Genomic DNA, 27,392 nt, shown 5'->3' with positions numbered 1-27,392 from the left:
TTTACATATTTTATAGTATTATCAATAAGGACACTAGGATATCCTCTTTTATAAAACATATTACCAATAAAATCAAGTTCCTTGACCATTACATTGTACTCAGAAGTCATCCTAGCTGCCCTAATACATTGACCTTTAATTATACTGGCTTTTTGTTTATAAGGGTGACTTCTAGTATATTCAAGGTATGTATTGCTAAACGTACTTTTCCTATATATTTTAGAGCAAAAATGATCATTCTCTATATAAATAAAAGTATCTAAATATGATATACCCTGAGGGTCACTTTTGTAGGTGAATTTTAAATAGTCACTAGAAATATTTAAATAGTCAAAAAACAATTCTAATTCCTGCAAGGAATCGTTCCATAAAATAAATATATCATCCAGGAAACGAACATAACAATTAATAGCTTTCATTCACTTACTTGGGAATACAATTTCTTCTTCCCAATTTAATAACACTAATTTGCGAAAATGGGCGCACAAGCTGCGCCCATCGCTACACCATTACTTTGTTTGTAATATTCTCCTTCATAAAATATGAAATTATTTTTTAACACTAATTCCATAAATTCTAGTGTTAATAAAACTTTGTCCCATGAAAATTCAGCATACTTTTGAATAGTTTCCTGAAATTTTCTAAGTCCATCATCCTCGGGAATGCATGAAAATAAATCTATAACATCAATTGTAACAAAAATACTCCCCTTATTAAATTTATCGGGGGTCAATCTACCTAAAAAAGTCCCATGAATCAATAATGATATGAGGTATTTTTTTTATATATAAATTTCAACCACCTGCCTATCACTTGTCCAAATGGAAAGGCTTTAGAGTTATTGCCCGTAATGATGGGTCTAAATGGTGGGTCCTTTAAATCTTTGTGCACCTTAGGTATCCCTACGATGGTAGCTAATACAGGCTGTTTTACTTTCAAAAAATTGTATAGTTCCACATCAATTCTCTTTTCCAACACAAGGTCTTCCAGAAAAAATCTATTTTGTGATGTCCTATATTAACTTCATTTAAGGATGAAATTTCATAATTTCCTGAACCTAACAATATGTGTGCATTTTGTTAATATAATCCTGTCTGTTGTACAACACTATGCCTCCCCCTTTGTCAGGTTTCATAACTCGAATATGAAAATCATTTTGAATTTGATTTAATAGCTCATATTCGTTTTTAGTTAAGTTGTATCTCATTTTTTGTTTTTAGAACTATTATAAATTTCATACATTCCATCTATAACAACCTTCTCGTAGGTGGCTAAGGTGGAGTTCATAGATGGAATGAAGGTACTGGGTTTCTTGTACATGCTGTTGACTTTTACCCTATTACTGTCATGGAAAAATATTGCTAAATTAAGTTTCCGTATAAATAACTTATATTCTACTATGTAATCTATAATGTTACACCTGGAAGAAGGTACATATTTCATGCCTCTGGAGAACAGTCTAAAATGTTCTTTTTCTAATTTAAAATCAGTGTAGTTAAACACACTGAAATCTCCTAAAGTAAAATGTATCTCATTATGTTTCACGATATTTCCCTCATAACTTAATTTTTCCAAGCCCTTTGAGGTTTCTTTTGCCTCCAATTCCTGTGTTCTGTTCCTAAATGTTCCTCTTGCAAATACTGGCCTTCTTGCCTTGTCCCTAAAAAAATTTCATTATCATTAAAATAAAACTGGTCCATTTTTTTATTATTACTATAAACTGTACCATTTGTGGGATGTGTATTTTTCCTCTTGTATATGGCATCAGTGTCTGCTTTTATCTTATCCCATCTATAAACCTGTTGCTTTTCATATTGGTCCAAGTCTCTTTTCATCTTTTTACATTTCCTATCGAATTGTTTCTTACAATTCCTGTCAGTCCATTCATACTGCTTGAAAAAGAAACTTTCCCATTCACTAAATAATAAGTCTTGTGTAATAGTCTCATTTAACATCTCAGTTTCCTGTATCAAAGCACACATCTTCCTATCATTACAGTTAACAATGAACTCAATGAAAGAAAAACCAAAACTGTCAAAGAGCTTGTTACATTCAAGAATGTTATTTTCATCCAAGTCGACACCTATGGGCTGTTTAAAAAACCTAAGGCCCATTGGTACTATTTTTAAAACAAGACAATGCTTTAAATAAAGATTGTCTAGCTGAAAACTCTTCACAGTACTTAATTTTTACCAAATTCATAAATAAGGTCTTTTAAACTTCTATTGTCTTCGATACTCCTACTGGAATTAAAGTCAGATTTAGATTTGTAGTTATTATTTTCAAAGTGAAAGTTGCATTTAACAAATGATTCCAAATTATAACGTTTGGTAGTGTCATTGCCTCCGTTGCAATTACTATGAGTATGAGGATAAACAGTACCTGTATCTACAGCTTGTCCCAACACAGAATATGTTTTTTAGGGATAGTACGCTTCGGTTTGGCGCCTGAAATGTTGTATTCCTCCTCTGATCCTCCCTCACCTCTCCGTCCCAAAAGAGAAAAAGAGAATTGATGTGGAACTATACAATTTTTTGAAATTAAAACAGTCTGTATTAGCTACCATTGTAGGGATACCTAAGGTGCACAAAGATTTAAAGGACCCACCATTTAGACCCATCATCTCGGGCAATAAATCTAAAGCCTTTCCATTTGGACAAGTGATAGACAGGTGGTTGAAATTTATATATAAAAAAATACCTCATATCATTATTGATTCATGGGACTTTTTAGGTAGATTGATCCCCGATAAATTTAATAAGGGGAGTATTTTTGTTACAATTGATGTTATAAATTTTCTTTCATGCATTCCCGAGGATGATGGACTTAGAAAATTTCAGGAAACTATTCAAACGTATGCTGAATTTTCATGGGACAAAGTTTTATTAACACTAGAATTTATGGAATTAGTATTAAAAAATAATTTCATATTTTACGAAGGAGAATATTACAAACAAAGTAATGGTGTAGCGATGGCCGCAGCTTGTGCACCCATTTTTGCAAATTTAGTGTTATTAAATTGGGAAGAAGAAATTGTATTCCCAAGTAAGTGGATGAAGGCTATTAATTGTTATGTTCGTTTTCTGGACGATATATTCATTTTATGGAACGATTCCTTGCAGGAATTAGAATCTTTTTTGACTATTTAAATAATTTCAGTGAATATTTAAAATTCACCTACAAAAGTGACCCTCAGGGTATATCATATTTAGATACTTTTATTTATATAGAGAATGATCATTTTTGCTCTAAAATATATAGGAAAAGTACGTTTAGCAATACATACCTTGAATACACTAGCAGTCACCTTTATAAACAACACGCCAGTATAATTAAGGGCCAATGTATTAGGGCAGCTAGGATGACTTCTGAGTACAATGTAATGGTCGAGGAACTTGATTTTATTGGTAATATGTTTTATAAAAGAGGATATCCTAGTGTCCTTATTGATAATACTATAAAATATGTAAAAAATGAATGGGGTAAATTGTATCAACCACTTTTAGGTAGGGGTGAGGCGAATTTACAGCACAAACCCAATACAGTCCCATTAAGTCAGAATCAATTTCAGCGGGCATGTATATTGCAGTTTGGAAACGCTGTAAAGGAAATTAAGGACGTAATAACTAATAATTGGAACATTTTAAAATCTGAGGAAAATATAAGTAAAATAATAGGGGAGTGTCCTACATTTGTCTACAAGACAGGTTTTAATCTTAAAAATTAATGCAAAATGAAGAATAACATTGTAAGGAATGGAAATAGGGAGGGGGGGGGACCCGTAAATGTGGAAAATGTAACCAATGTCATGCCATTATGGAAGAGGCTACACTTAAGCTGGAGAACATCAGTCAATCATATCTAAAATTTCAGCATGGTAACTGTAGAACCCAACATGTGGTATACCTGGCAAAATGTACAAAATGTTCCTGTTTCTATGTGGGCAAAACAGATAGATGTTTGAGGAACAGGATCTATGACCATGGTTATTGCATAAGGAAAAAAGATGAAACTAATGCTTTGTATAGGCATTTAAGTGCAAGTCCTGGATGTGTTGAGTTTAAATTTGCCATATTAGAACAGGTGAGGATGAACCCTAGGGAGGAGTATTACCAAGAAATTAAATGAGAGAGAAACTAAATGGCAAATATTACTAAATGCTACAGTGCACCCAGGAATAAATGATGCTATATCCATTAGAGCCATACTGGAATCTAAAATGTGACTGAAGTTGATTTTACTGTTCATAGAATTTTAGTATTAAGTAGGTTTTATCAATTTGAAATACAGATGTATAATTAAGTTATTGTATTTTATCTTATTTTATTGCACATATATTTTTAACAATTTAGTATTGAGCACTTTAAAAGTAAAGGGGTTGAGAGATAATTATTTGATTAGAAAGAGGTGCTTATTTGTTCTTCACACTGTTTAAGTAACAGTGAATATTGAGTCATTGTTCTGACGAAGTCTATATTATAGATGAAAGTGCTTAACTATTACAGTACTTATTTTATTAATTTGCCAATAAAGTCTTGTAATTTATGTCTAGTGGCAGATTTTTGGATCCGGACACCCCATTCAGCAGAATTGTATAGTTTTTCATTATTGTTTTTTCGTCTGCTGATTTATTAAGGTTTATCAAAGACTGAGGTAATGACGTAAGCTGCATGTTTTATACCCCTGACGATCTGACGTCATGGAAGAAACGACAGCATCCGATGCAGAAATCCGAAGACTCTGGTATTCAGGCCGGCTGAGGGCTACCTGCAGGCAGATAACCCAAATGTGATGACTGTAACAGTGAAACACAAAGAACATCAGTCATTAAGACATTTTAATAAATGATCAGATAAAACCTCAGACTGTCAAACACACTGGCAAGCTATCTTAAAATGTTTTTAGTTGAACTGTCAGTTGCAATAGAGTTCATTTGCAATTACTGCATAATTATATCAAGTGTTCATAGATATATACTAGGCTAACAACCACCAGGGTTTTTATAAGTCTAGCCATACAATCCAACCCAACTGTGTCCCTATGTATCATGGGTGCTTACTAAAAGGTGGCATATTAGTAAATAAGCTTCTAGACGTTATGGGGGGGCATGTTAGTTTGGGCAATACCATATACTTCTGTCAATCACATTTTTGATCCATTGGTCAAAGTTTTGCATAAATAGAGTTAGGGATGGACTCTGCTTCATAAGGGTGGGGAGCCTGTTCCAGAGCATGGGGATCCACTGAAACACATCTGTTTCACCAACATGCCTTATTTATGCCACAAGCACAATTTAAATCTTTTTCTGATGCTGTTCATTTCGCAGATGTGCAAAAGGTCTCTCAGAGCTGGATCTAAGGATGCCTTGTATGCCAGGCATAGATTGCTATTCAGTAACCTGTAGGACATTGGCTTTATACCCTGGCTTCTCCTGGAAAGGAACCTTTGTGGGCATTCTAATTGTTGCATATGTCTGGTCAGGTACATGCTGAAGGGGACATTATACTTAACGATGGTTCTAATATGGGACAAAATAAAGGGGTACTATGACTTCCTTGGACCTGGATGCCATGACCTTACTTATAACCTGCGTGACATGGAATAATTTTCCTACTACCTTGGTCACATATTGGTCAAAGGGCAGATTACTGTCTATATACATTTCCCCAAATCTCTGACTACAGGATCAACTCTTAGGAGTGCCTTACTAGCATGGGTTACAGTTCTCCCAAAAAGCACTGTAATGCATTTCTTGGCATTGAGTTTTAATCAGTGACTTTGGCAGCAGACATTTTGTCTGTGTAAGCCCTCTTGTAAGATGTTTGTGTCGGAGGAGAATCTATGATATCTCCCAAATTGTAGTCATCTATGAACTTGGTCAGCCAAAGACCCTTGACATTAGCCTTTACCTCTGAGAAGTAGATGCCAAATAGAAGCAGTCCCAGCAAAGCGCCCTGAGTTACCAAGCTGATGACCGGTCTCTTAGTGGATGTTGTCTCATTAATCCTGTCTTCCTTGGTCCTGTCTGTGAGCCAGCTGGCAACTCAGCAAGTTATGTAGGGGTTTACATCCAGTTTTGCGTGTTTGTCAGCCACACCTGACTGGGGTATTGTATCAAACACCTTAGCCAGGTTCAGGTGGGCAGTATGCACCATTTTCCCCTCATCCATTGCCTTGGTGACCTTCTCAAAGACGTCCACCAGGTTTAGTAGGCATCACATTCCCTTGACAAAGCCAAACTGAGTTGGGTCCAGTTTCTGAAGGTTACCTATGTCTTTTTTGATTTTTTTTTCCATGATAACTTGTTCCATGGCTTTGCATATGAGATTAGTCAGACTAATAGGTCTGTAGTTTCTGGGGACAGTTGATAGTCTACCCTTGTGGAGTGGAATACCACCAGTAGTCCTCCATTCTTGTTGTACAAAGCCTGTTTTCAGGCTACAACTGAAAAGTCACACACAGGTCCTGATAGGTCATGTTTCAAACTATTTAGGAGGCATCCATGGACACTGTCAGGGCCCATTGAGACTGTGTTTTTGGACTTAGCGAGCGCCACCAGGACCTGCTCCCTGGTAATAGTTAGGGGGTTATGCTAATAAGTATTTCATGGAGGAGTGGGGGTGAAATTTGGGCTGAATTTGTCAGCCAGCAAATCTGCTATGTCACTCTGCTCAGTGAAGGTGGCACTATTAACCAACACTTTGGCACACTACAGTGTGCTGCCTTTGAGGTTTCGGACATAGATTTAAAAGACCTTGTGGCCTGTGAAGCTGTCTTGACCTTGTAATTGGCCTTGTTGATCTTAATTAGTCTACGTTTCCCATTTAAATTAATTAGAGAGCTCCATTCATTATGGGAGTTGCTCTTCTTGATTTTAATCCTTACTTTTTCCTTTTGTTACATAACGTACTAAGATTAGGATTCCACCAGTGTGGTTAGCTTATAGTTTGTTTTGGGCTTACTTTTAGTACATACTGCAGTCTCTATACAGCCATTTACATGGCCGTGTAGGGTCTCTGAACAATTCCACATAGGCTACTGTGAATTTACAAGTTGGGAGAGGCATTGAATTTTGACACATTATTGCTTAACAGGATGTAGTCTGCTTTGGAATAATTCCTAACTGTTACAAAGTTTGCTGGGGTTACCCCGCTGATTTTTATTTTGAAGACAACAGCTTTGTGGTCTGATGTCAGCAGTGAGGAAGTGATACTAATATGGGGGTGGGGTGCATCATTCTCCCATATTGCTGAGTACCAGGTCCAGTATGTTTGAACCTCCGGTGAGTGTGCACATTCAAGGGTATTTGTGTTAAAGTCCACGAATCATTGTGCCTGTGACTATGAGGCAGTGTACATGTTTCCCAGTCTATAGACAGGTAGTTAAAGCTTCCCATGAATACAGTACTTGGCTTAATAGTGAGTGTCTCCAACAGGTCTAGGTATGGGCTATGGGATTCTAGGGACATAGAGGGTGACCTATAGTTTGCTAGGATATGGTATAGGACTCTGTCTATGGTGATTTGCACATGGATAAATTCCAGGGCATTGTCCTGTTTAACCAACAAAGAGTTATGCTTGTTGCTAATGTAGCTTGAGACTCCTCCACCTTTTGTCCCTGTTTATGCAGCTGATGGTCTAAATGTGTGGAAGGCACTGAAACTTTGCACCTCCGGCGTACTTTCTTTGAATTTAAACCATGTCTTTATTCTCTAGAGTGAAAAGAGCTTGTAGGATGTGGAGTTTCTTATTTAGGCTCCTAGTATTAAGCAGCAACACCTTTAGGTTTGCTTAAGTTTTAATGGCTATGTCAGTAGGTTTGTCAACTTGGCATTGCCTAAAAAAGGCTCTTAGAGGGTGGATAAAGAAGATTTAGGTTCATAGGTTCATACTAGGCTATCTGCCCTAGGGCATTTATAAGCCTAGCCAGAATGTGTTTGGCTTTCGCCACCCATTTTAAATTAATTTTGCTATGCCCTTTTTTGAGGTTAGTATACTGTGCCTCTGTCTAACAGTGACACAGAAGTGATACCCGGGGTAAACCTACGATCTCCCATCCACTCATCAAGATTCCTCTTGAAGAGAGTCAATGAGGGACTCTGCCTAACCTGGACTGGGATTTTATTCCAGAGTGAAGGGAGCCTCTGGGTTATGAATCTGTCCCTCCAGCATGTCCTATTTATTTCGGTGCTGAGGTTCAAGTCTCTCGAGCGAGTAGCTCGATGGGATTTGGATTTTCTGAGGTGCAGCATGTCCACTACTTCCGGGTTGGACATGGCTTTATATGTCAGGCAGAGATCACCTCTGAACAGGCGGTATGCCACTGAGTAGAGCTGGAGTTTCTTTAACCGGGCAGCATATGGCATCTGTTTGTGCCCTTTGATCCTCTTGGTGAGGTACTTTTGGGGTCTTTCCAGTTGCTACAGGTGTCTGGTAAGGTACATCCCAAAACGGGCATTGTACTCAATTATTGGCCTGATGAGGGATGAGTAAAGAGGCACGATGACCTCCCCTGATTTAGATGTGAATCCCTTCATGATTACGTGGGCTATATAAAATGTTTTTCTAACCACTTTGGCCACGTGGTTGTCAAATGAGAGACTGCTATCAACTTGGGTCCCCAGGTCCCTAATTACTTCTTCTGTACTTAATGGATTACCACCTATGTGGTAATTTGTGGGCAGTTTGTTTTTGCCAAAGGGGATGACTATACACTTTTTGGCATTTAGCTTGACGCCATGGCTCTGGCACCAGTTGTCTGTTTCTATGAGGCCCTTTTGGAGGATGCTTGTGTCGGCTGGAGAGTCGATTATGGCGCCCAGTTTGCAGTCATCTGCGAACTTGGTCAGCCACAGTCCTTCCGTGTTGGCCTGTACCTCTGAGAGATATATACCGAACAAGAGAGGTCCCAGGACTGAGCCTTGTGGGGCGCCACTTGTAACTGGTTTGGAGTCTGACATGGCTACAGCAATTCTAACCATGTGGGTTCTGTCCTTGAGCCAGTTTGCAACCCATCTAGTGACATAGGGGTTTATATTTAAGCTGGTGAGCTTATCTATAATGCCCGAGTGGGGTATTGTATCGAAGGCTTTTGCAAGGTCCAGGTAGGCTGTGTGGACCACGTTCCCCTCGTCAATGGCCTTGGTGACTGTTTCAAAGAAATCAACCAGGTTTAAGAGGCAGGATCTGCCCTTAACAAAGCCGAACTGGGTAGGATCCAGTGTCTGTAGGTCCCCAATATCTTTATTTATGAGGTCCATGATGATCCTTTCCATAGCTTTGCAGACCTAGCTAGTCAGGCTTATGGGGCGATAGTTTCCAGGATCCGTTGAGGCACCACCTTTGTGGAGAGGGACCACAGTTGCTGTACGCCACTCTTTGGGTACATATCCTGCAGTAAGGCTGAGATTGAACAGTAGTTTTATGTTTGGGTTTAGCTCTTCTTGGAGTTCATGTAGGATGCAGCCCGGGACACCGTCTGGTCCCATTGATGCTGTGTTTTTTGCTTTGGAGAGGGTGGCTCTTACCTGAGCATCTGAGATGTCAGGGGGGCAGCACTCTGCTGGGATAGATATTTGCCCTTTTGGTGGGGAGGGGGGGAGAAGTTTGCGCTGAACCTGTCAGCTAGGATGTTGGCAATGTCTGTGGGATCAGTGTATTTTTTGTCATTTTGGACTAATTCTGAGCATATCTGGGAATTACCACCCAGGTTCATAACATAACTAAAGAAAGCCTTGTGATTATCCTTAGTGTCTTGTGCAATTTTTCTCTCGAAGCTGGCCTTAGACGATTTTATGAGTGCCCGTAGGTTTTTCCTAATACTGATCAGAGATGCCTTCCCTTTTTGGAATTTTGCTCTATCATTTAGTAGCTTCCTCCTTCTATTGTATAGTTTGTTTATGGCTGGGGTCCACCAGACAGGACGTCTGCCTTTGGAGGATTGGGTCTTGGTTTTATTTGGGATCGCATGATCCATGCATTCCTGAAGGTGTTCATAGAATGCGTTTATAAAGGATTCTGCGGTCTGGGCCATATTTTCCACAGGCCCGGGGGCTTTGAAGGATTCCACCTCGGTTTTGAGGAGTGTGAAATTTGCTTTAGAGAAGTTTTTCACTGTGGTTTTTCTGGGCAGGGGGTGGTGCCAATATTCATAAGCCTAGGGGAGACAGTTGCAGACCATCCTTTGCAAAGCAATGTGGTTTGTTAACCATGTCCTCCCATGCTGACAAATATTTAAGCTCCCTGGAAAGACACCAGAAACTAAGCCAATTACTGAAGTCAATCATCTTTTTTTCATACTGAGGCATCATCCTCAGTGAAGGTAGAATGGTGCTCAATGCAATACACACACCTACCTGAGACACATCTTTAGAGACAGATCAACAATGTCCCCTCTTCATACAGTCCAGGGAAATACATTTCAGGTTGTTAATGTCCACATGGACTATGACAGAATCATACTGGTACCTGTGGTGTAGTGACATACATGCATGCATAACTTGCTAGATCCTGGCTCCAAAAAAGCAACTAACATTTTATCTTCTTGTTCAGTCTGTAAGTTGGGCATCTGTGTGTCAGGCATCTGTGTGTCATACAAAGGAGTCCCCTACTACAACAGTTCTGAGTAATATTTTTCCTTGCCTTATGTGCTTTGGTATTGGTGCTCCCCTGGGTGTAGGGAATATGTGTGGTGTTTGGTATTGCTTTTGGTGACTGCTTTTATTAGGAGGTGTTTGAGATTTGAGAATACTGCTTTTTAGTGCCTCAGCATAAGTTGGTCTGTGTGTGTGATAGACATTTTGAGTGGTGGATGTAGTGTGTGTGTGTGTGTGTGTGTGTGTGTGTGTGTGTTCTTGACAACTTTGTTTGTATGCGAGATATTTGCCTCCAGTGAAATTAAGTATGTGCCTCTCTTGCATATTGTTTGTTTTCTTAAAGGGACAATCCCAGTGTTTAAAATTAGGGTCCAAGTTAAACTGATGGAAGTCATGCCCACTTCGACACGTCACTTTCATTCCCACCCACAGTGTCATTTTACTTTTAAATATCCTGTAAATTCACAGCTCCCAGGATGAACTAATCTTTGGATTTGTGTTCCTCTCTGACTTACACTGGATCGGGGAACTATGCCCCCAGCTCCTGGCTCATATTTAAAATAAAGAAAGCTGGACTAGGGACAAGGGACATCAGTGTATACTCTTTTTTTAAATTTTGCATCACTCATGCTTCTACAGATGTACAAGCAGACCGCTCATAAAAAATAGTGCATTTGTCTAGTAGTATTCAGAAATCAGCACATATCAAACTAGAAGCTGAAAAAGGAACAGAAGAGTGTGTCTACTAATGCTCCAATCTTCAGTCACACACTTGCTTTCTATGGAATTACTAGCAAGTCAGAAAGTCACCACAACAGGCTAGTATTCAAAAATCAGAATACAGTAAAACATGAAAGAAAGAGAAATATGGTTTGCACTGCATAATGGTCAAGGTGTTTGCCTTACAACCATAAGGTGCAGGGCTTGATTCTCACATGGAGTAATTGGCTAGGCTTAAAATGGCCCACAAGGGCAGTTAGCCTAGTACTAATCTATGAACCTAAGAACCTACTGTTTGCCTGTCTCAGATGCTTTCTATAGGTAGAAGCCATGTCATAAAATTGTTGTAGATGGCCAGGATTCACAATCACCACAGAATAAAAAATGAAAGAAACAAAAAACTCTGTTTACTAATGTTTTAAAAGCCTTGCATTACTGATGTGCTTTCTAGAACAGCATCAGCAGCCTAAATGCCTGAAAGGCTACTTTTCACAATGGGTAAAATGCACAGATTAAACTAATGAATGGCTCACAGGGAGAGCTGTTGTTAGTAGCACTGCAGTTTGAAATGGAATGTGGCTAACACCTTTGAAACTTCCTTCAGGCACTCTTCCCCCACCCTTCTCAGCCAAAGGTGAGCATGCTCAGAAAAGCAAACCTGAAATGTAAACAAAGGCTGAATCAAAACAAACAAAACAAAAAAATCCCTGGGACTGGCTGAATCAAAACAAACAAACAAAAAAATCCTTGGGACTGTCCCTTTAAGGATTAAGTGGGTTATCTGTGAACATGAAACAATTGCTACATTGTCTCAGGACACCCATATCTACCAAGCTGGCTATGGAGACATTTGGAACTTGCATATCCATAGGCTGTGGACTGGTTATACAGAGGTCCTTGGGTGGTCCCTGGGGTTTGGCATTAGTTTAGGTTAGATTGTGCTACGATTTGACAGTAGTGCTGTTTAATGTGCAAACTGGTTGCTCTAAATTTGCCTCCACACAATGGCTTTGTTTTAGCCACAGTAAATTACAGGGTTCAGTAATAAGGGAGGTTTTATTGATAAAATTTACTTTCTGAGTGTTTAAGTCTGTACAATGCACTGCTAACCTCCTAAAGTAATAGCACCCAAGAAAGACTGCTTACTAGTGTAATGCTACAACATCATAACTTAAATAAGGCAATTTCAAGTATCAGGGGACTTTAGAATGATTTGAATGCAAAATCAGAAAAATAAAGCAAAAAATAAAGCATTGTGTAGCATTATTTTAATGAACAGAATCTTCTCAAAGTTATTTAAATGACTGAAAATGCTGACTAATTAAAAAAGTGCTCCCCACCTGCACTACTAACCTCAGGAACCATTACGGTGAACTATCCCTAACAAAAGGTGTCCATCACATCGTACTCTCATGACTGACCACAACGTACCTGCTACAATCCCCCACCCCTTTCATGCACATGTTGCATCAGAACTATGACAAAAACACCACCTCCCTTTCAGAAAGCAGAACTGGTTGGAGCTGCTTGATTTATCAAATCCCTAGCTGACTTCCCATGCCAAAAAACTTTGGAAGCATTTAAAAAAGTGTTCAGTGGTGAATTCCCTGCTCACAGTTAATGTTATTTCAAACATTATTATAACCTGTTCAAAAACAGGATACTTTTGGCAGAAACGTTTTGCTGAAAGGCACAATGTGATTCAGTGATCAGTTCCAAAACAATAGAGCAGTTCTAAGGAGAAGCAATGCTGAAAATGAATCACTGTTTTTCAACCAGTGGATGTCACTAAATAGCATACTGAATGCAACCTCAGAACACATAAAAGCTTAGATGTTATTATCTGAACACAGGAGATGAAAAGCAGCCTTTACAAATCCAGTAGAACACCTGAACGCGTAACCCTGTAAAGCAGAGCACAGGAGATGTACACAGCAGCCTTTACTAGTCGTAAATGCAAATGATTCTCTGCAGCAGGCTGAAAGAATTGTTTCTGGAACACTAGTAACTGGCACTCACATGTGCAATCAGCTAGTGTGCAAACATCTGGCATTTCCCTGGAAGAAGAAAATTGCTGGTATACTGGGGATTTCCCCATTTCCCATGCTGATGCGACCTCATAACTGGTACATACAAGATGTGGGGGTATGCTGTCATCCCTCGCAAAAATGTTTTTTTCTTGAGATTTTTTTTTTTTTTTAAGTCTTGAATTCTACTTGCATTTGGGAGGTTTTGCTCATTAATGATTGTACCTGTATGCGGTGATCACAGATAACGGACACACTTGTCAAGCAGCCAAAAGCACAGTAATTCTAAGGGCTCCCATTTAGAGTAAAGAACATACTGACATGATGTACTATCACTGTGCCATGTACGATGTGTAGGCTGCTGTGGCACATCCATCCATACACAACCTCTTTTTCCCATTTTTGCACATGGGGATGGGGTGTCACTTTCAACAGTGAAATTCATACAGAGCCAATGTGAACATTTACCAACAAATTAAAGGGGTTGCCATGGGAACGAAAATGGCACCCACTATGCCAATTTGGTCCTTAGTGTGTGGGAACTAGAATGCTTAACTTCTTTATCAGCATTTCAACAAATGCAAATGTATCGTCATTATATTGACGACATATTTTTCATTTGGAAGGGATCAAAACAAGAACTGGAAACGTTTGTTGACAACATAACGAACAGCATTGGTTTCCTGTCCTTTGTCATTTCAGGTTTTGGAAAAACAGTTAATTTCTTAGATACTGAAATCTCATTGGATGCCACATCCAGTACAGTAAGTTCAAATGTTTACAGGAAGGAAACGTACAAAAATAATATTTTAGACTACAGCAGTCTACATCCTCACATTATGAAAAAGAATATAGTGCAAGGACAATTTATAAAGCTATCATGACTAAATAGTGAGGACAATACTTTTCATTATGAGTCCAAATTTTTAACTGAACTGTTTGTACACAGACATTATCCATTGGAATTTTTAACATCCATTTTCCAAGAAGTCGCTGGAGCTCTATATACCAAGTTTAAACCCATATTGATATTGGGGTTTATTCCCCAAGTCAAAGAGCCTCTATTCCCACTAGAGACTGGTACACTGCACAGAGAATCCTAGGAAGCTACTGAAGTCAATAATAACTCAGTTTAAAAACAGCTTTGTGATCTTCTACCCCTTCTCTGTAGTCTCCTTTTGTCTTCTATATGCTGCTGCCAACAGTTCAGCGAAAACATCTGGTGCTTTTTGTTAGAGATGGAACATCAGTATACAACTGCAGGAACTGCTGTATAACCCCAGAGAGCTATGGACTGTTGACCATACATTTAATAAAAGAAATAAAAAAGATAGCACAACAAACAGTGGTGTTATAATTTGCAACTACTGGGGGAAGAGTACTAGGTGATAGTGTACTAATATTCGTGGATGTACTTGTGAAAGGACTTGTGTGGCCTGCAATGTGCCTGGTGCTAGATTCAGGGATGTTATCCAAGGATAAGCTCACACATCCATGAAGATGACTCCAACCAGATGTGAAACAGCTGTCTGAAGTCTGGGGCCTGAATCATGGACCTGAGGGGGTAAGGAGAATACAGTGAACCCTCCTTATTCTTCATTATTGAGTTTTGATATATGGGGGGGGGGGGGTGAGGAGTAGGATCCTTGTTTCTGAACATAACACAGAGCTACAACTGGTAAACCTAAAAAAAAAATTCTTTCCTAATGCAGACAACTAATGACTATGCTCTGGATATTCCACCACAGACTGGGAAGTGATTACATATCAATACCCCCAAGCGTTTTTTAGGGCTGTAACCTCTCAAGTTGCTCATAATCTAATAAAACCAAGGACAGAGGTGGACTCAAGAAGCCCTGAAAGTGTCAAGGACTAAGGCATGGCACCACTGGACCAGGAGATCATCCTAGACAGGGAATTGCATTCAGGAGGTGGGACGGATGTCTACTATCTGCACCCCTTCAACTTCTGATGGTACTCTGATACAGGAGTGGGGCTACATGAGGGACCCTCACAATGGTATCTGCACTGGCATTTATATTTGCCTTCAATCTCCAAGTAGCAAAGGAAGGAGAGAAGCTACCAGCATTTCTCCCAACTTCATCTAGTAGTTGCTGGGTTGAAGTGCTGGGACTTTACTGCTTCATACTGTGCTTTGCTCCCAAGCAAAAAAAAAAATTAAATGCCACTGACCAATGAATGTGTGTGTGTGTGCAGGAGTAGCATTGTCACCTCACAGCAAGACGTTCTCCGGTTTGATTCTTGGCTGGGGTGCATTCTGTGTGGAGTCTGCATGTCCTCCCTGCGTTCGTGTGGGTTTCCTCTGGGTGCTCTGGTTTCCTCCCATATAAGAAAGACATGCACCTGGAGCCTCTTCTGAAAATTGGCTTTGTTCCACGTCGGACTTTCCCGGTTAACAAATGTTAAATAAATAAATAAATATACACCGCACCAATGTACTTACTGTCAAGGATTTCTTGAACCTGAGCTGGTTCCTCTTTGATCTCATTTTTCTTCTCATCCTTTTGTTCTTCCTTTTCTTTTATCTCCAGTTCTTCTTTTTCACGTTTCCATCCCCTCTTTACACATGCCAACACATCATCCACTGGGATTACATAGCCTGGGAAATTAAGAACAGATGACAAAGGAATGGTCAACTGGAAAATGGTACAAAGACATATTAACGAATGCCTGCTTCAATTTTACATAACACTAATGCAACAAAAGGACTGATAGATTTTTATGTTCACATTCCACATAACAAATAACCATGCATATCTAGCCATAAAAACAGCATTAATAGATCTATTTTGCTGTAATATGGTACGGCTTTTACTTAGTTTTGCACGGTTGTACAAAAAACTTTTATCTGAATGACTCTGGTGATACCCAAATAGATGTCTGCTGAAAACCCAAATTACAACTCACACAACAAAAGAGGTCAAATGTGGAATTATCTGTGAGGAGAGACCCCAGTCAGGAAACTACGTGCACAGTAATTCCTCAGTATGAATACCATCAGAGTTAAAATCACTTAGGAGTCATGGGAAGTTCAAGGCTGAGACTTGGGACCATTTTGCCTTGCCAGTTCCCTCCCTACACTGTACCTGCCATCTCAAGGAGAGCTTGGCCAGGCAAGCTCAATGTGAATTTTAGGAATAATCATCCAATTTCTAGGTCTTGTTTCAAGGACTACGGTAGTCTATTCCAGTGGTGAGGGAGACACTGTTACATCTCATGTTCTAGCATTTGTGGGCTTGTTTGATTTGTGAAGGCACAAGAGGTCCAGGACCACTGGGTCTATGACTACTCTTCTATTACAGGAGCAAAAAACTTGCCTTTTACTCTCCCCAAACTGGATCCACGCATTTAGATTAACTACAGAATGCTTAGCAACAAATCCAGGTCATCTATTCATGCAACAATGCAACAGGAAGTACATACGAGCAAAAATTGCAGACAGAAGAATATCCTTCTGCAAAGGGATAAACTACACTAAAGTAGTCTCAAACTTAACTACTTTAGAAAGTTTTAGCATATGAGCTGGTTACTTTCTGATTTTTTTTGACAAACCCCATTCCTTCTTCAGTACCAACATCTTCAATAGCCAGATCACCTCATATTCTTTCCTGTAAGTTACAATACAAAGTAAATGAGTTCCTTCAGAGTATTAAAAGGTGAGATGTATATCTCATTTCCTCTCTGCTTTCACTGGCTTGTGTGAGTAAGCACAAAATTATCATTTTGTGAAATCACTCCCCTTCAACTACTTAAATTTATTGGCCATTCTACTGTATTCCATAGTACCGGAATGCAAAAGTGATCACCCCCTTTCAATCTATCTTGCTGTTTTAAAAATAGTGACTCTCCACTAAAACTTAACTTTTTAGACAGGTAAAACTTAAGTTGCCTACTTTCACATCTAACTTCTCTAGTGCACACTGCAGTGTTTAGGATAAACCATTTTTTTTTTCATCTTACCTTTAAACATCTCTGTGACTTGCACTTGCTCTAATACCTGCTGGAAAGCACTAGGAATCCTCAAACTGATACAAACACTCAACTCTCCTTATTAATAAGGAAAAATTAATCATAGGCACTAAACAGCCTATAATTGCAAAGGACCTTGCGGGAAAACAGCTCCTGTACTTTAAAAAAAAAAAAAAGCACCAAACCAGGCATGTCCAAGGGTCAGCTTCCGGTGATTTCTCCTGTCCACCTGGTGAATCTGGGCACACTGGGGCAATGCAGCAATTGCCTCATGTACACAGACAACCTTCCCTCCTATCACCCAACACTACAACCTGTGAGAGATGCACTTGCATAGCCAAACTGGAAGCAACACTCTCTCCATCCAAGATTGTGCTAGACAGTCAAGAGGAGAAGGTTAACACCCACACTACACCTCAAGCAACACATAGCCCTTCTAAACTCACACCACTAACACCCACACACAGCAAAACTAAATCCACATATGCAGAGGCCCTTAACTGTAACCTGTCCAAGCAACAAGGACCTCCGAAGCTGAAATGCAAAAAAACACCAATCACAACCAAAGTGTCACACAGCTCACAACACCAGTGTGCCACCCAGCAACAGCCCCTAAGGCAAGACAACGTACCTAACACTTTAGTCATAGGTGACTCTATAGTCAGGCTGAAGAAGGAAAAAATTACAGTGAGCTGCCTGTCGGGTGCCAGGATCCGCCACATAAAGTACAGTTTTGTACCTACCATAAATGTAGATGTTCGAGGATCCACATTGCTGCAGTCCTAACTATTGGGTAGTCCGCTGTCCAGTCGGCCCGAATACCAAAGTATATGGCTGACGTAGGTCAGGGCGCATTAGACTGACGTCAGTACGTCAGGGTACTAATGCGCATGACCGACGTCATATCCTCAGTCTTTTCTTGCCCCAGATGTCAGAAGACCCTGAAAAGATAAGGCCAAAAACCAAAAACTCCCAACATATCTGCACCAAAATAGATATATATACAAAATATACAAAATTAGCAGAATATAACCTCACCTACACAACCACCCCTAAACACAGAGGGGAAGGAGGGAGGGTAAATTGGACTGCAGCAATGTGGATCCTCGAACATCTACATTTATGGTAGGTACAAAACTGTACTATGTTCTTCATTCCACATTGCTGCAGTCCTAACTATTGGGTAGAATCCCAAAGCAGAGGTAAGGGAGGCTGGCAAATCATAAGGAAGCAGGAGCTGATAACATGCCTTGCAAAATAGCCGTGGCAAAACCAGCCCTAGACTTAGAGTAGAGAGGAAGGTGGTAATGCTTAGAGAAAGTATGCACTGAACTCCAAGTAGCTGCCTCCAAAATATCCTTAGTTGCCACCCCTTAAAAAGCTGTTGAAGTGGCAGTAGCCCTAGTGGAATGAGGCCTAATCCCAGCTGGAATCTCCTTGCCATGATGGGAATAACAAAATGCAATGCAAAACCCAATCCACCTAGAAATAGTTTGTTTTGACACAGGCTTGCCCTGAGAACTCAAAGCAAAAGAAACAAACAACTGCTGAGACTGCCTAAAATCCTTAGTCCTGCTCAAATAATAACGCAATTGTCTGTGTACATCTAAAGTGTGCAAAATCTTTTCCCCTTTATTTTGGGGATCTGCATAAAACGTAGGTAAATGAATAGTTTGGTTTAAAGCCACACTAGAAACCACTTTAGGCATAAAGGAAGGATTAGTACGTAATGATACCCTATCCTTATGAAAAATCATAAAAGGCTCAACCGCCATAAGGGCCTGTAACTCAGAAACCCTTCTTGCAGAAGTAATGGCCAACAAAAAGCAGTCTTCCATGACAAGTATTTCAGTTCAGCAGTAGCTGCAGGCTCAAAAGGTTGTAGAGTAAGTTTCTCCAACACAAAATTGAGATCCCAAGCAGGAGTAGGAGCTCTCGTGGGGGTCTTATATTCTTTGCCCTCTAAGAAATTGCTTGAACAAAGGATGTGAAAACAATGGTGGGTCACAATCATAGTGAGCTGAAATTGCTGCAGCATGAATCTTAATGGAAGAGAAAGACAAACCTTTGTCCAATAACTCAGTAAGATATTGAAGAGCCACACTCAAATTAGGCTCTGAAATCTCCAAATTCTTTGCTGCAGTCCAAAATAAAAATCTCTTCCATTTTTCTGCGTACACTTTCCTTGTACTAGGTCTTCTGGCTTCCATAATCACATTTAAAACTTGTTGAGGAAGTTGAGACCTGCTGTCCTTCAAAACAGAATATGCCAGGCTGTTAGATGAAGAGAGTGAAGCTTGACATTGAGCAGACGATCGTCCTTCTGAGACAACAGATGTGGAATCAAGGGTAAAGGCCATGGAGGCTTCTTTACCAGACTCCTCAGTAATGGGTACCAGTGCTGCGAGGCCAATCTGGAGCTATTAAAATCATCCTTGGCTTGTCTTGTCTGACCTTTAGAAGCACCTTTGGAAGAAGAGGCAGAGGTGGAAACGCATACACATGAAGATTTTTCCAACTGAAAGAAAGAGCATCCACTTTCCAAGCTGTGTGATGAAACCTCTTTGTGCAAAACTTTGGCAGCTGGTGGTTTAGTGGGGAAGCGAACAGATCTATGTCTGGAGTTCCCCAGGACACTGTCAACTTTTGAAATACATGAAGATCCAGTTTCCACTCGTGGGGATCCATGATTTGTCTGCTTAACACATCTGCTAAGGAGTTCTGTGCTCAGGGCAGAAACCTTGCCTGAAGAGTTAGTTGCAAGCTTAGCGCAGTCTCCCATAAAATCATTGCTTGCCTGCACAATGGGTAAGAATGTGTTCCCCCTTGTTTGTTGATGTACCACATGACAGTTGTGTTGTCTGTTAGAATCAACACCTGCCCTGGAAGAAGTAACTCCTTGAAAGCCATTAATGCAAACTGGACTGCTAACATCTCCTTCATGTTGATATGTAGATGCTGTAGTCTGGCAGGCCACTTGTCTTGTATCCACTTTCCATTTAGATGAGCTCCCCAAGCAATGTCTGAGGCATCTGTCATTAGAATTTGACTCGCCTCTGGCCGGGTCACAGAGAGTCCCTTGTTTAGGTGACATTCCTGAGCCCACCACAAAAATTCCGTTTGAATGCAAGGTATTATTTGAATGACAGTGTCCAAATCCTGGCAGTGCTGTGTCCATACATTTTTGAGATACCATTGTAGCTTCCTCATATGCAGTTTGGCATTGGGAAGCACCAGAATACAAGATGCCATGAACCCTAAGGCTTGAAGGACTGTCCTTGCAGTCAGCCCGGACTGAAGAGATAGTTGATGGAAGTAACTGGAAAGATTCTTTTGTTTGTCCGGGGTTAAAAGGCCATCTGGGCTGCTGTATTCAGTCTCACACCCAGAAAGCACATGTCTTGAGAGGGTACTAGACTGGACTTTATTTCGCTCACAGAATACCCTAGGCATCTTAGCACTGCTATGACATATTCCAAATGCTGTAGAAGGTCTTCCTTTTCTTGAGCCAGAATCAGGCAATCGTCCAAGTAAGGATAGATTTGAATTCCTTTTAGCCTGAAGTAAGCTATCACTGGAGCCAGAACCTTTGTGAATACTCTGGGCAGTAGATAAGCCAAAGGGCAATGCAGAGAACTGATAATGAGAATTTCCAGCTCGAAACGCAGATACTTTCTGCAACTTAGTCTTATAGGCACATGAAGGTAAGCTTCCTTGAGATCTAAAGTTACCATCCAGTGATCCTTGCCCAGCAGAGGTAAAAGCTGTTGTAACGTCAACATTTTGAACTTGGGAATGTCCAGATAAGTGTTGAGGATAGATAAATCCAAAATTGGTCTCCACGTGTTCCCCTTCTTTGGTACTAGGAACAGGCGAGAATAAAATCCTAGGCCCCTTTCTGGCACAGGAACCGGCTGAATGGCCCCTATTTGGAGTAACTGAGAAATTTGCTTGTGAGCCTCTTGTCTTTGTAGAGGAGGAATGTCTGGCATGCCTTTGTAAGGAGGCAAGGTATGGAAATAAAACCTGTAACCGTGGTGAATGATATCCAGAACCCATTTGTCTTGGGTAATTAAATCCCAATTTTCTTTGAAAAGAGACAGTCTTCCTCCTAGAGGTGCCGCCAGGCGAGAAGGTACTGGCAGCTGAAAAGGCAGGTCATTGGGTCTGCTTACGAAAGGACTGACCCCTGCCCTCACCAGAAGTCTGAGCAGGTGAACTCCCTGCCCTAGGCCTAAAAGCACCTTGAGCTCTGCCCCTACCACGTCTAGACCTACCCCTAGACTGGGAATCATAAGCAGGATAAGTCCATCCCTTAGCAGGCCAATTCCTACTAAACTTTGGAGGCTGCACCTGCAAAAAATCCTTAACAGTTTGCATAGACTGAGCCTTGTCCTCCATCTTCTTTAAAACTGCTTCCACAGGCGAACCAAACAACACATCAGACTGTAAAGGAGCATCCAAAATCCTTGTCTTAACATGCTCAGCTAAGTTCTGATCTCTCAACCAGGCGTGCCTACGAAGAACAGAACCAGTGGCAGCCACCCTGGAGGAGGCCTGCACAGCATCAAAACCACATTGCAAGGAATGTTTACCCACTTGTTCAGACACATGAACTAAATCCTGCAACTCTTTACACGCAATACCTTCCGCCAGAGCATCCACCTTAGATTTCAACTGTGATAGGAGATAATTCTGATATTTTAACATGTGAAACTGACAATTTAACGCCCTCATGGCTAAAGTGGAAGAAGTATACACTTTCTTTCCCCATCTATCCAAAGCCCTTGCCTCTTTATCAGGAGGGACAGGATTTTTAACAACTGAGGCCTTCACACCTTTAGGCCCCTGAGAGACAGTTTCCGGGTCTGCCGTAGGACTCTTAAAAAGATACTTATGAGCTTCAGGCACCCTATAATACCTATCTGGTTTAACTGGGGCAGGAGGCAAAGAATCCGGATTCAGGGAAGCCTCTGCAAAAACATCTTCCACCACATTCAAAACAGGAGGAATAGCTAAAGGCCTGTGCTGGGGTAAAAACAAGAATTCCCTAAGCCTTTTCCTGGAATCAGAAAAATCTTGACCTTCCCATTTAAAATGCTCCCTCATGGAATGCAGAGTCTCTGAAAATGAAAAATCCTCAGGAGGGGAAGCTGAAGGAGTAGAATCATCCACATCAGAATCAGAATAAGGAGGGTACTCCTGCAAGTCTTCAGCCGAAGACTCAGAAGCCTCCGAGCATTGCTCAAAACTCTCAAACTCAGATTCCACCCTAGGCCTCTTATCAGGAGGGGGCATAGAACCCCTTATCATAGTAATCAAATCCTCTGCCATTTTAAGCATATGTTTCTTAGGCAAAGACCCTGAAGTAGTAGGAGAAACCCCCACTGGAGCAAAACTCGGCCTGCCCCTCAAAGAAGCCTTGGAAACAGAAGGGGAGGCTCTGACCACCTTAGGAAGAGAGGGAAGAACAGCCACCTGAGAAGCCCCCTCAGCCTGGCCTACTTCCTGAGAGGATACATCCTGTAACAGTAAAGTCTCTCCCTGAGACTCCAAAGAAACACCTGGCAAAACCTCCGGCTCCACTGAGCCCTCTAAAGAACCGACGTCTGGGACTGTCGGTTCCTCCACTCTAGGCTTTGCTGTTTTGTCCTTGCGTTTTTAGCCGAAGCCGGCGTCGGAGCATCCGGCGGCATTTTATAATTACAACGCTTCCCAAACACTAACCTGGCACAGTCTAACCTTCTCTTAATAGTGCGTTTGTTAAATCTAGCACAAGAGCGGCATCCAACAACGTCGTGCTCAGGCCCTAAGCAAGGTATACACAAAGTATGGTAATCCCTATGAGGTATCTGTTTCCCACAAGAAATACAGTTATTCACTTTTTCTGACATCCGGTTAAATACTGAGGCAAGAAAAAACAAAATATTCTAGCGGGTACTTAGCCAACTTTGATTCGGTCTGAAACTCTGGCTTCAGAAACTTTCAGAACGCCAACCTGCACTCGCAAAATTGCTTCTGCATCGGACCATGCGGCAAAAAAGACTGAGGATATGACGTCGGTCATGCGCATTAGTACCCTGACGTACTGACGTCAGTCTAATGCGCCCTGACCTACGTCAGCCATATACTTTGGTATTCGGGCCGACTGGACAGCGGACTACCCAATAGTTAGGACTGCAGCAATGTGGAATGAAGAACATCTCATGCACTCAAGTCACTCCACAACAAGTACAAATATGACTGTCATTGTCCATGTTGGAGTGAATGACTTGAGACGTACCTCCCTGGACCACATGAAAAGAGACATGGAAGAGCTCTCAGATCATGTGGCCCAGGCAGATATGTCCCTAGCCCTGAGTAGCATCCTGCCTTCGCCCAGAATTATACCACAATATAAGGACAAAATGACTTCAACAATTGGCTAAGCTTCTGGTGTCATTCAAAGGAGATCCAGTATCTGTCTGCCTGGGACGACATGATCGACTGACCACGATGCTTTGCCAGAGATAGTCTGCACCTGTCAGCCCTGGGATTCAGGTTACTGGCTAAGGCTCTTACCACCCCTATAGTGCCTTTTTTAGGCAAAGTTCAAAGGACAAAACCACCGCTGTAACAGGTACAAGCATGCAAAATCTGAAGGTAATGCTACTCAATGCTAGAAGTCTAAACCTCAAAATGCACTCTCTCGAGGCACTCCAAAAAATGGAGAACATCGATATCTGTGCAGTAACTGAGACCTGGTTCAAAGCTTCAGAAAGCACCCCTGCAATACCAAGCTACAACTCTCACCACACTTTTCGGCTACCAAACCAGGATCGAAACACTAAAGGTGGAGGAGTGTCCATATTCACCAAGGATATTCACACCACCAGGTTAGTTGCCCAACACAATGCATCTGAAAGTCTCCAGGTGCAACTAACACTAGGTAAGACTGCAATCCAAATTGTAGCTTGCTACAGATCCCCCACCATGCCCCAAGATTTTCACTACACCTTTCTAAACATACTGGAAAATATTAACATACAACCAAACACCCTAATATTGGGTGATTTCAACTACCCCATTAACTGGGAAAACTATTCATGCACTAACACCTTTGCCCAACAGTTCTTTGCCCTGGATCAACTAATCCATAGTCCCACCAGGGGCTCCAATATCTTAGAGCTGGTCAGTACCAACATGGGAAATCGATGCTCCACACCTATGGTCACCCCCTCGTTGGTCAGGTCAGGCCATAAGCTAATCACCCTTAACATCCACATCCCACCCACACCCCCCCAGTAAGGAAACCTCCATAAAAAACTTCTCCAAGGCCAACTTCATGCTACTCAAGTCAGAAGTTACAAACGTCATGACACCCATGCAGATGGGAACTGAATGTTCAACTGCTGAATCCTACACTAAGGCACTGTACGCACACATCCACTCATGCATGAATCGTGCCATTCCAAATAGACCCAAGATGCTCTCCTCCAGAAAAGGGAAGCCAATCTGGTGGTCCCCTGCCATAAACAAACTTTACAACAAAAGGAAAAAAACTGTTGCAGAAAAGACGAAAATCCGAGGATGCAAAAAACACCCTTATCAGCCTCAGTAAGAAGCTGAGATCCCTCATAAAATCCTCCAAAGCTAGTTACGAAAATAAAACTGCCAAAGATTCCAAAGACAACCACAAGGCATTCTATAACTATGTCAAGAATCTAAATGGCAATGCTCAGATCTGCTCTGAGCTACAACAGAATGGCATTAATATACTGATCCCAAGGATATTGCCAATATACTGGCAGATCAATTCAGTGCCAACTTCACCTCCCTCTCACCCCCTAAATGGCCCATCTCAATACTGGAAGTTTGCCAAATTCCAGAAATAACAGCCACACAGATAAAAAATGCACTCTCCAAAGCTAAGAATACAGCATCCATGGGACCAGATGACATCCTGGGCTGTGTACTACATGAACTACAACATGAACTGGCACCTCACCTAAGTGTCATGTTTAATCATACCCTCACCTCAGGCTTTGTGCCCACTGAGTGGAGCACAGCTACAGTTATCCCACTCCACAAGGAGGGATCCACCTTGGATACCAGGAACTACCTGGGTTTGTGAAGGGCCGATCTTGTCTCCTGAACCTTATTGACTTCTTCGAATCAGTCTCCAGAGCCGTGGACGAGGGTAAGGCAGTCCACACAGCCTACATGGACCTCGCCAAGGCCTTTGACACCATCCCCCACTCTGGAATCATAGATAAACTTACTAAGCTGGGCATTAATCCCTACGTCACTCGATGGATTGCCAACTGGCTTACTGACAGAACCTACACTGTAAAAGTAGCTGACTCCAAATCCAGCTCTAGACAAGTGACAAGTGGAGTACCTCAGGGTTCAGTTCTGGGACCTCTCTTGTTTGGCATCTACTTCTCTGAAGTACAGGCCAACACTAAGGGACTCTGGCTAACAAAGTTCGCAGATGACTGCAAACTGGGAGCCATTACTGAATCCCCAAATGATGTGGATACTCTACAAAAGGGCCTTACAGAAACAGATGCTTGGTGCCAGAGCCAAGGGCTCAAGCTAAATGCCAAGAAATGTATAGTTATCCCCTTTGGGAAAAAAACATGTACCTGTGAATTATCACATAGGTGGCAGTACACTAAACACCGAAAGTGTGATAAGAGACTTAGGGACACAGGTGGACAGTGGTCTCACCTTCAATAACCACATTGTCACAACAGTCAGGAAATCCTTCTATGTGGCACACTTCATCACTAAGGGCTTTTCATCCAGAAAAAAGGAGGTCATTGTCCCACTGCACTCATCCCTCATTAGACCCATTATAGAATACAACACCCTGTTTGGTATGTACCTCTCAAGGCATCTGCAACAACTGGAAAGGCTGCAGAAATACCTCACTAAAGGAGTCACAGGCCTAACGCAGATGCCCTATGCTGACCGCCTTAAAAAACTCCAGCTATACTCTGTCGCATATCGTCTACTCCGAGGTGATCTCTGCTTAACATACAAGGCCATGTCAAACCCAGAGCTGTTGGACATGCTACACTTAAAGAAATCCCTCAGGGCCACACACTCCAGGGATCTAAATCTTGTCATCGCAATACACAAAACATGCTGGAGGGATAGGTTCCTGACCCTGAGACTCCCCAGACTCTGGAATAGACTGCCCATACATGTCAAGCAGAGCGCCTCTTTGGCCCTCTTCAAAAGAAACCTTGATGACTGGATGGGAGAAAGGAAATTCACCCCGGGGATCATGTCAGTTGCCCTGCTAGACAGGGGTCCAGGGAAGTAAATAGTGTGGGAAGAAATAGCCAGGGAATTGTTATGGCTAGGCTTGTATAGGCCCTAGGGCCGATAGTCTAGTACCACCCTATGAACCTATGTACATTACCAATGGTCTCCCACTAAGCTTTCTTAATCTGGCCTCCACCCAGGTTACTACATCTATATGGGCATAACAGAGGGATTTCTGTCCAGACTACAAATAGTTGCTCATGTGGTCCCTCTCCTTAGGGATGGGAACAAAGCTACTCTTACAAATTATCAGTCTCTCTCTCTCTCTGTTCTTATTCTAGAGAGTAGATCCTTTTTAAGGATACATGCGTACCCACGAAAAAGATGCTATGTCACTCTGCAATTCATAGCCATTAATTTGACTGGCACTAGAAAGCTTATTCTCCAGTCATCTAGAATATGGCTCTCTCCATACTGCTATTGAGTACACTCTGGAGTCATTTCCCTGACCTCATTTTCCTTAGCGCTGTTCTTACTTTTTCTAGGGTGGGCTCCTCTCGTTCTTTAACTGCAGACTATGTCTGGGGCAGCACAGCTTTTGTGGGGCTTTCTTCATTCAGAAACTGCTGGAAGTACTCCTATTTGCCTTTGAAGTACTGTGAACTGGTGTTGCCAGTTGTTTCTGGCAGTCTTTATCAAGGGTGCCTGATGACTCCCAATCTTTATCTTTCTGACTTTGCCTTGCAGCATGATACAGTTTCTTTATGCCATCTGTGGAGTCTCTTTCCAGAAGTTGGTATAGTGCC

At 41.4% G+C, this 27,392-nt stretch overlaps 1 protein-coding gene across 1 annotated transcript in view; it reads right to left on the bottom strand.

Moving 5' to 3' along the window:
- LOC122809484 (zinc finger protein 595-like) overlaps positions 1 to 27,392 on the bottom strand; it is a 224,113-nt gene that overhangs the window by 10,410 nt on the left and 186,311 nt on the right. The window contains exon 3 of the mRNA XM_044081034.1: positions 15,806 to 15,961. Coding sequence (XP_043936969.1) covers positions 15,806 to 15,961 — 156 coding nt within the window. The remainder of the gene's footprint in view (positions 1 to 15,805; positions 15,962 to 27,392) is intronic.

This window comes from Protopterus annectens, chromosome 1.part1 (assembly GCF_019279795.1).
Source record: "Protopterus annectens isolate FY-2018-M chromosome 1.part1, PAN1.0, whole genome shotgun sequence".
Lineage (NCBI taxonomy): Eukaryota > Metazoa > Chordata > Ceratodontiformes > Protopteridae > Protopterus > Protopterus annectens.
The sequence above is the reverse complement of the archived record's forward strand: the minus strand, read 5'-3'. Positions and strand labels throughout refer to the sequence as shown.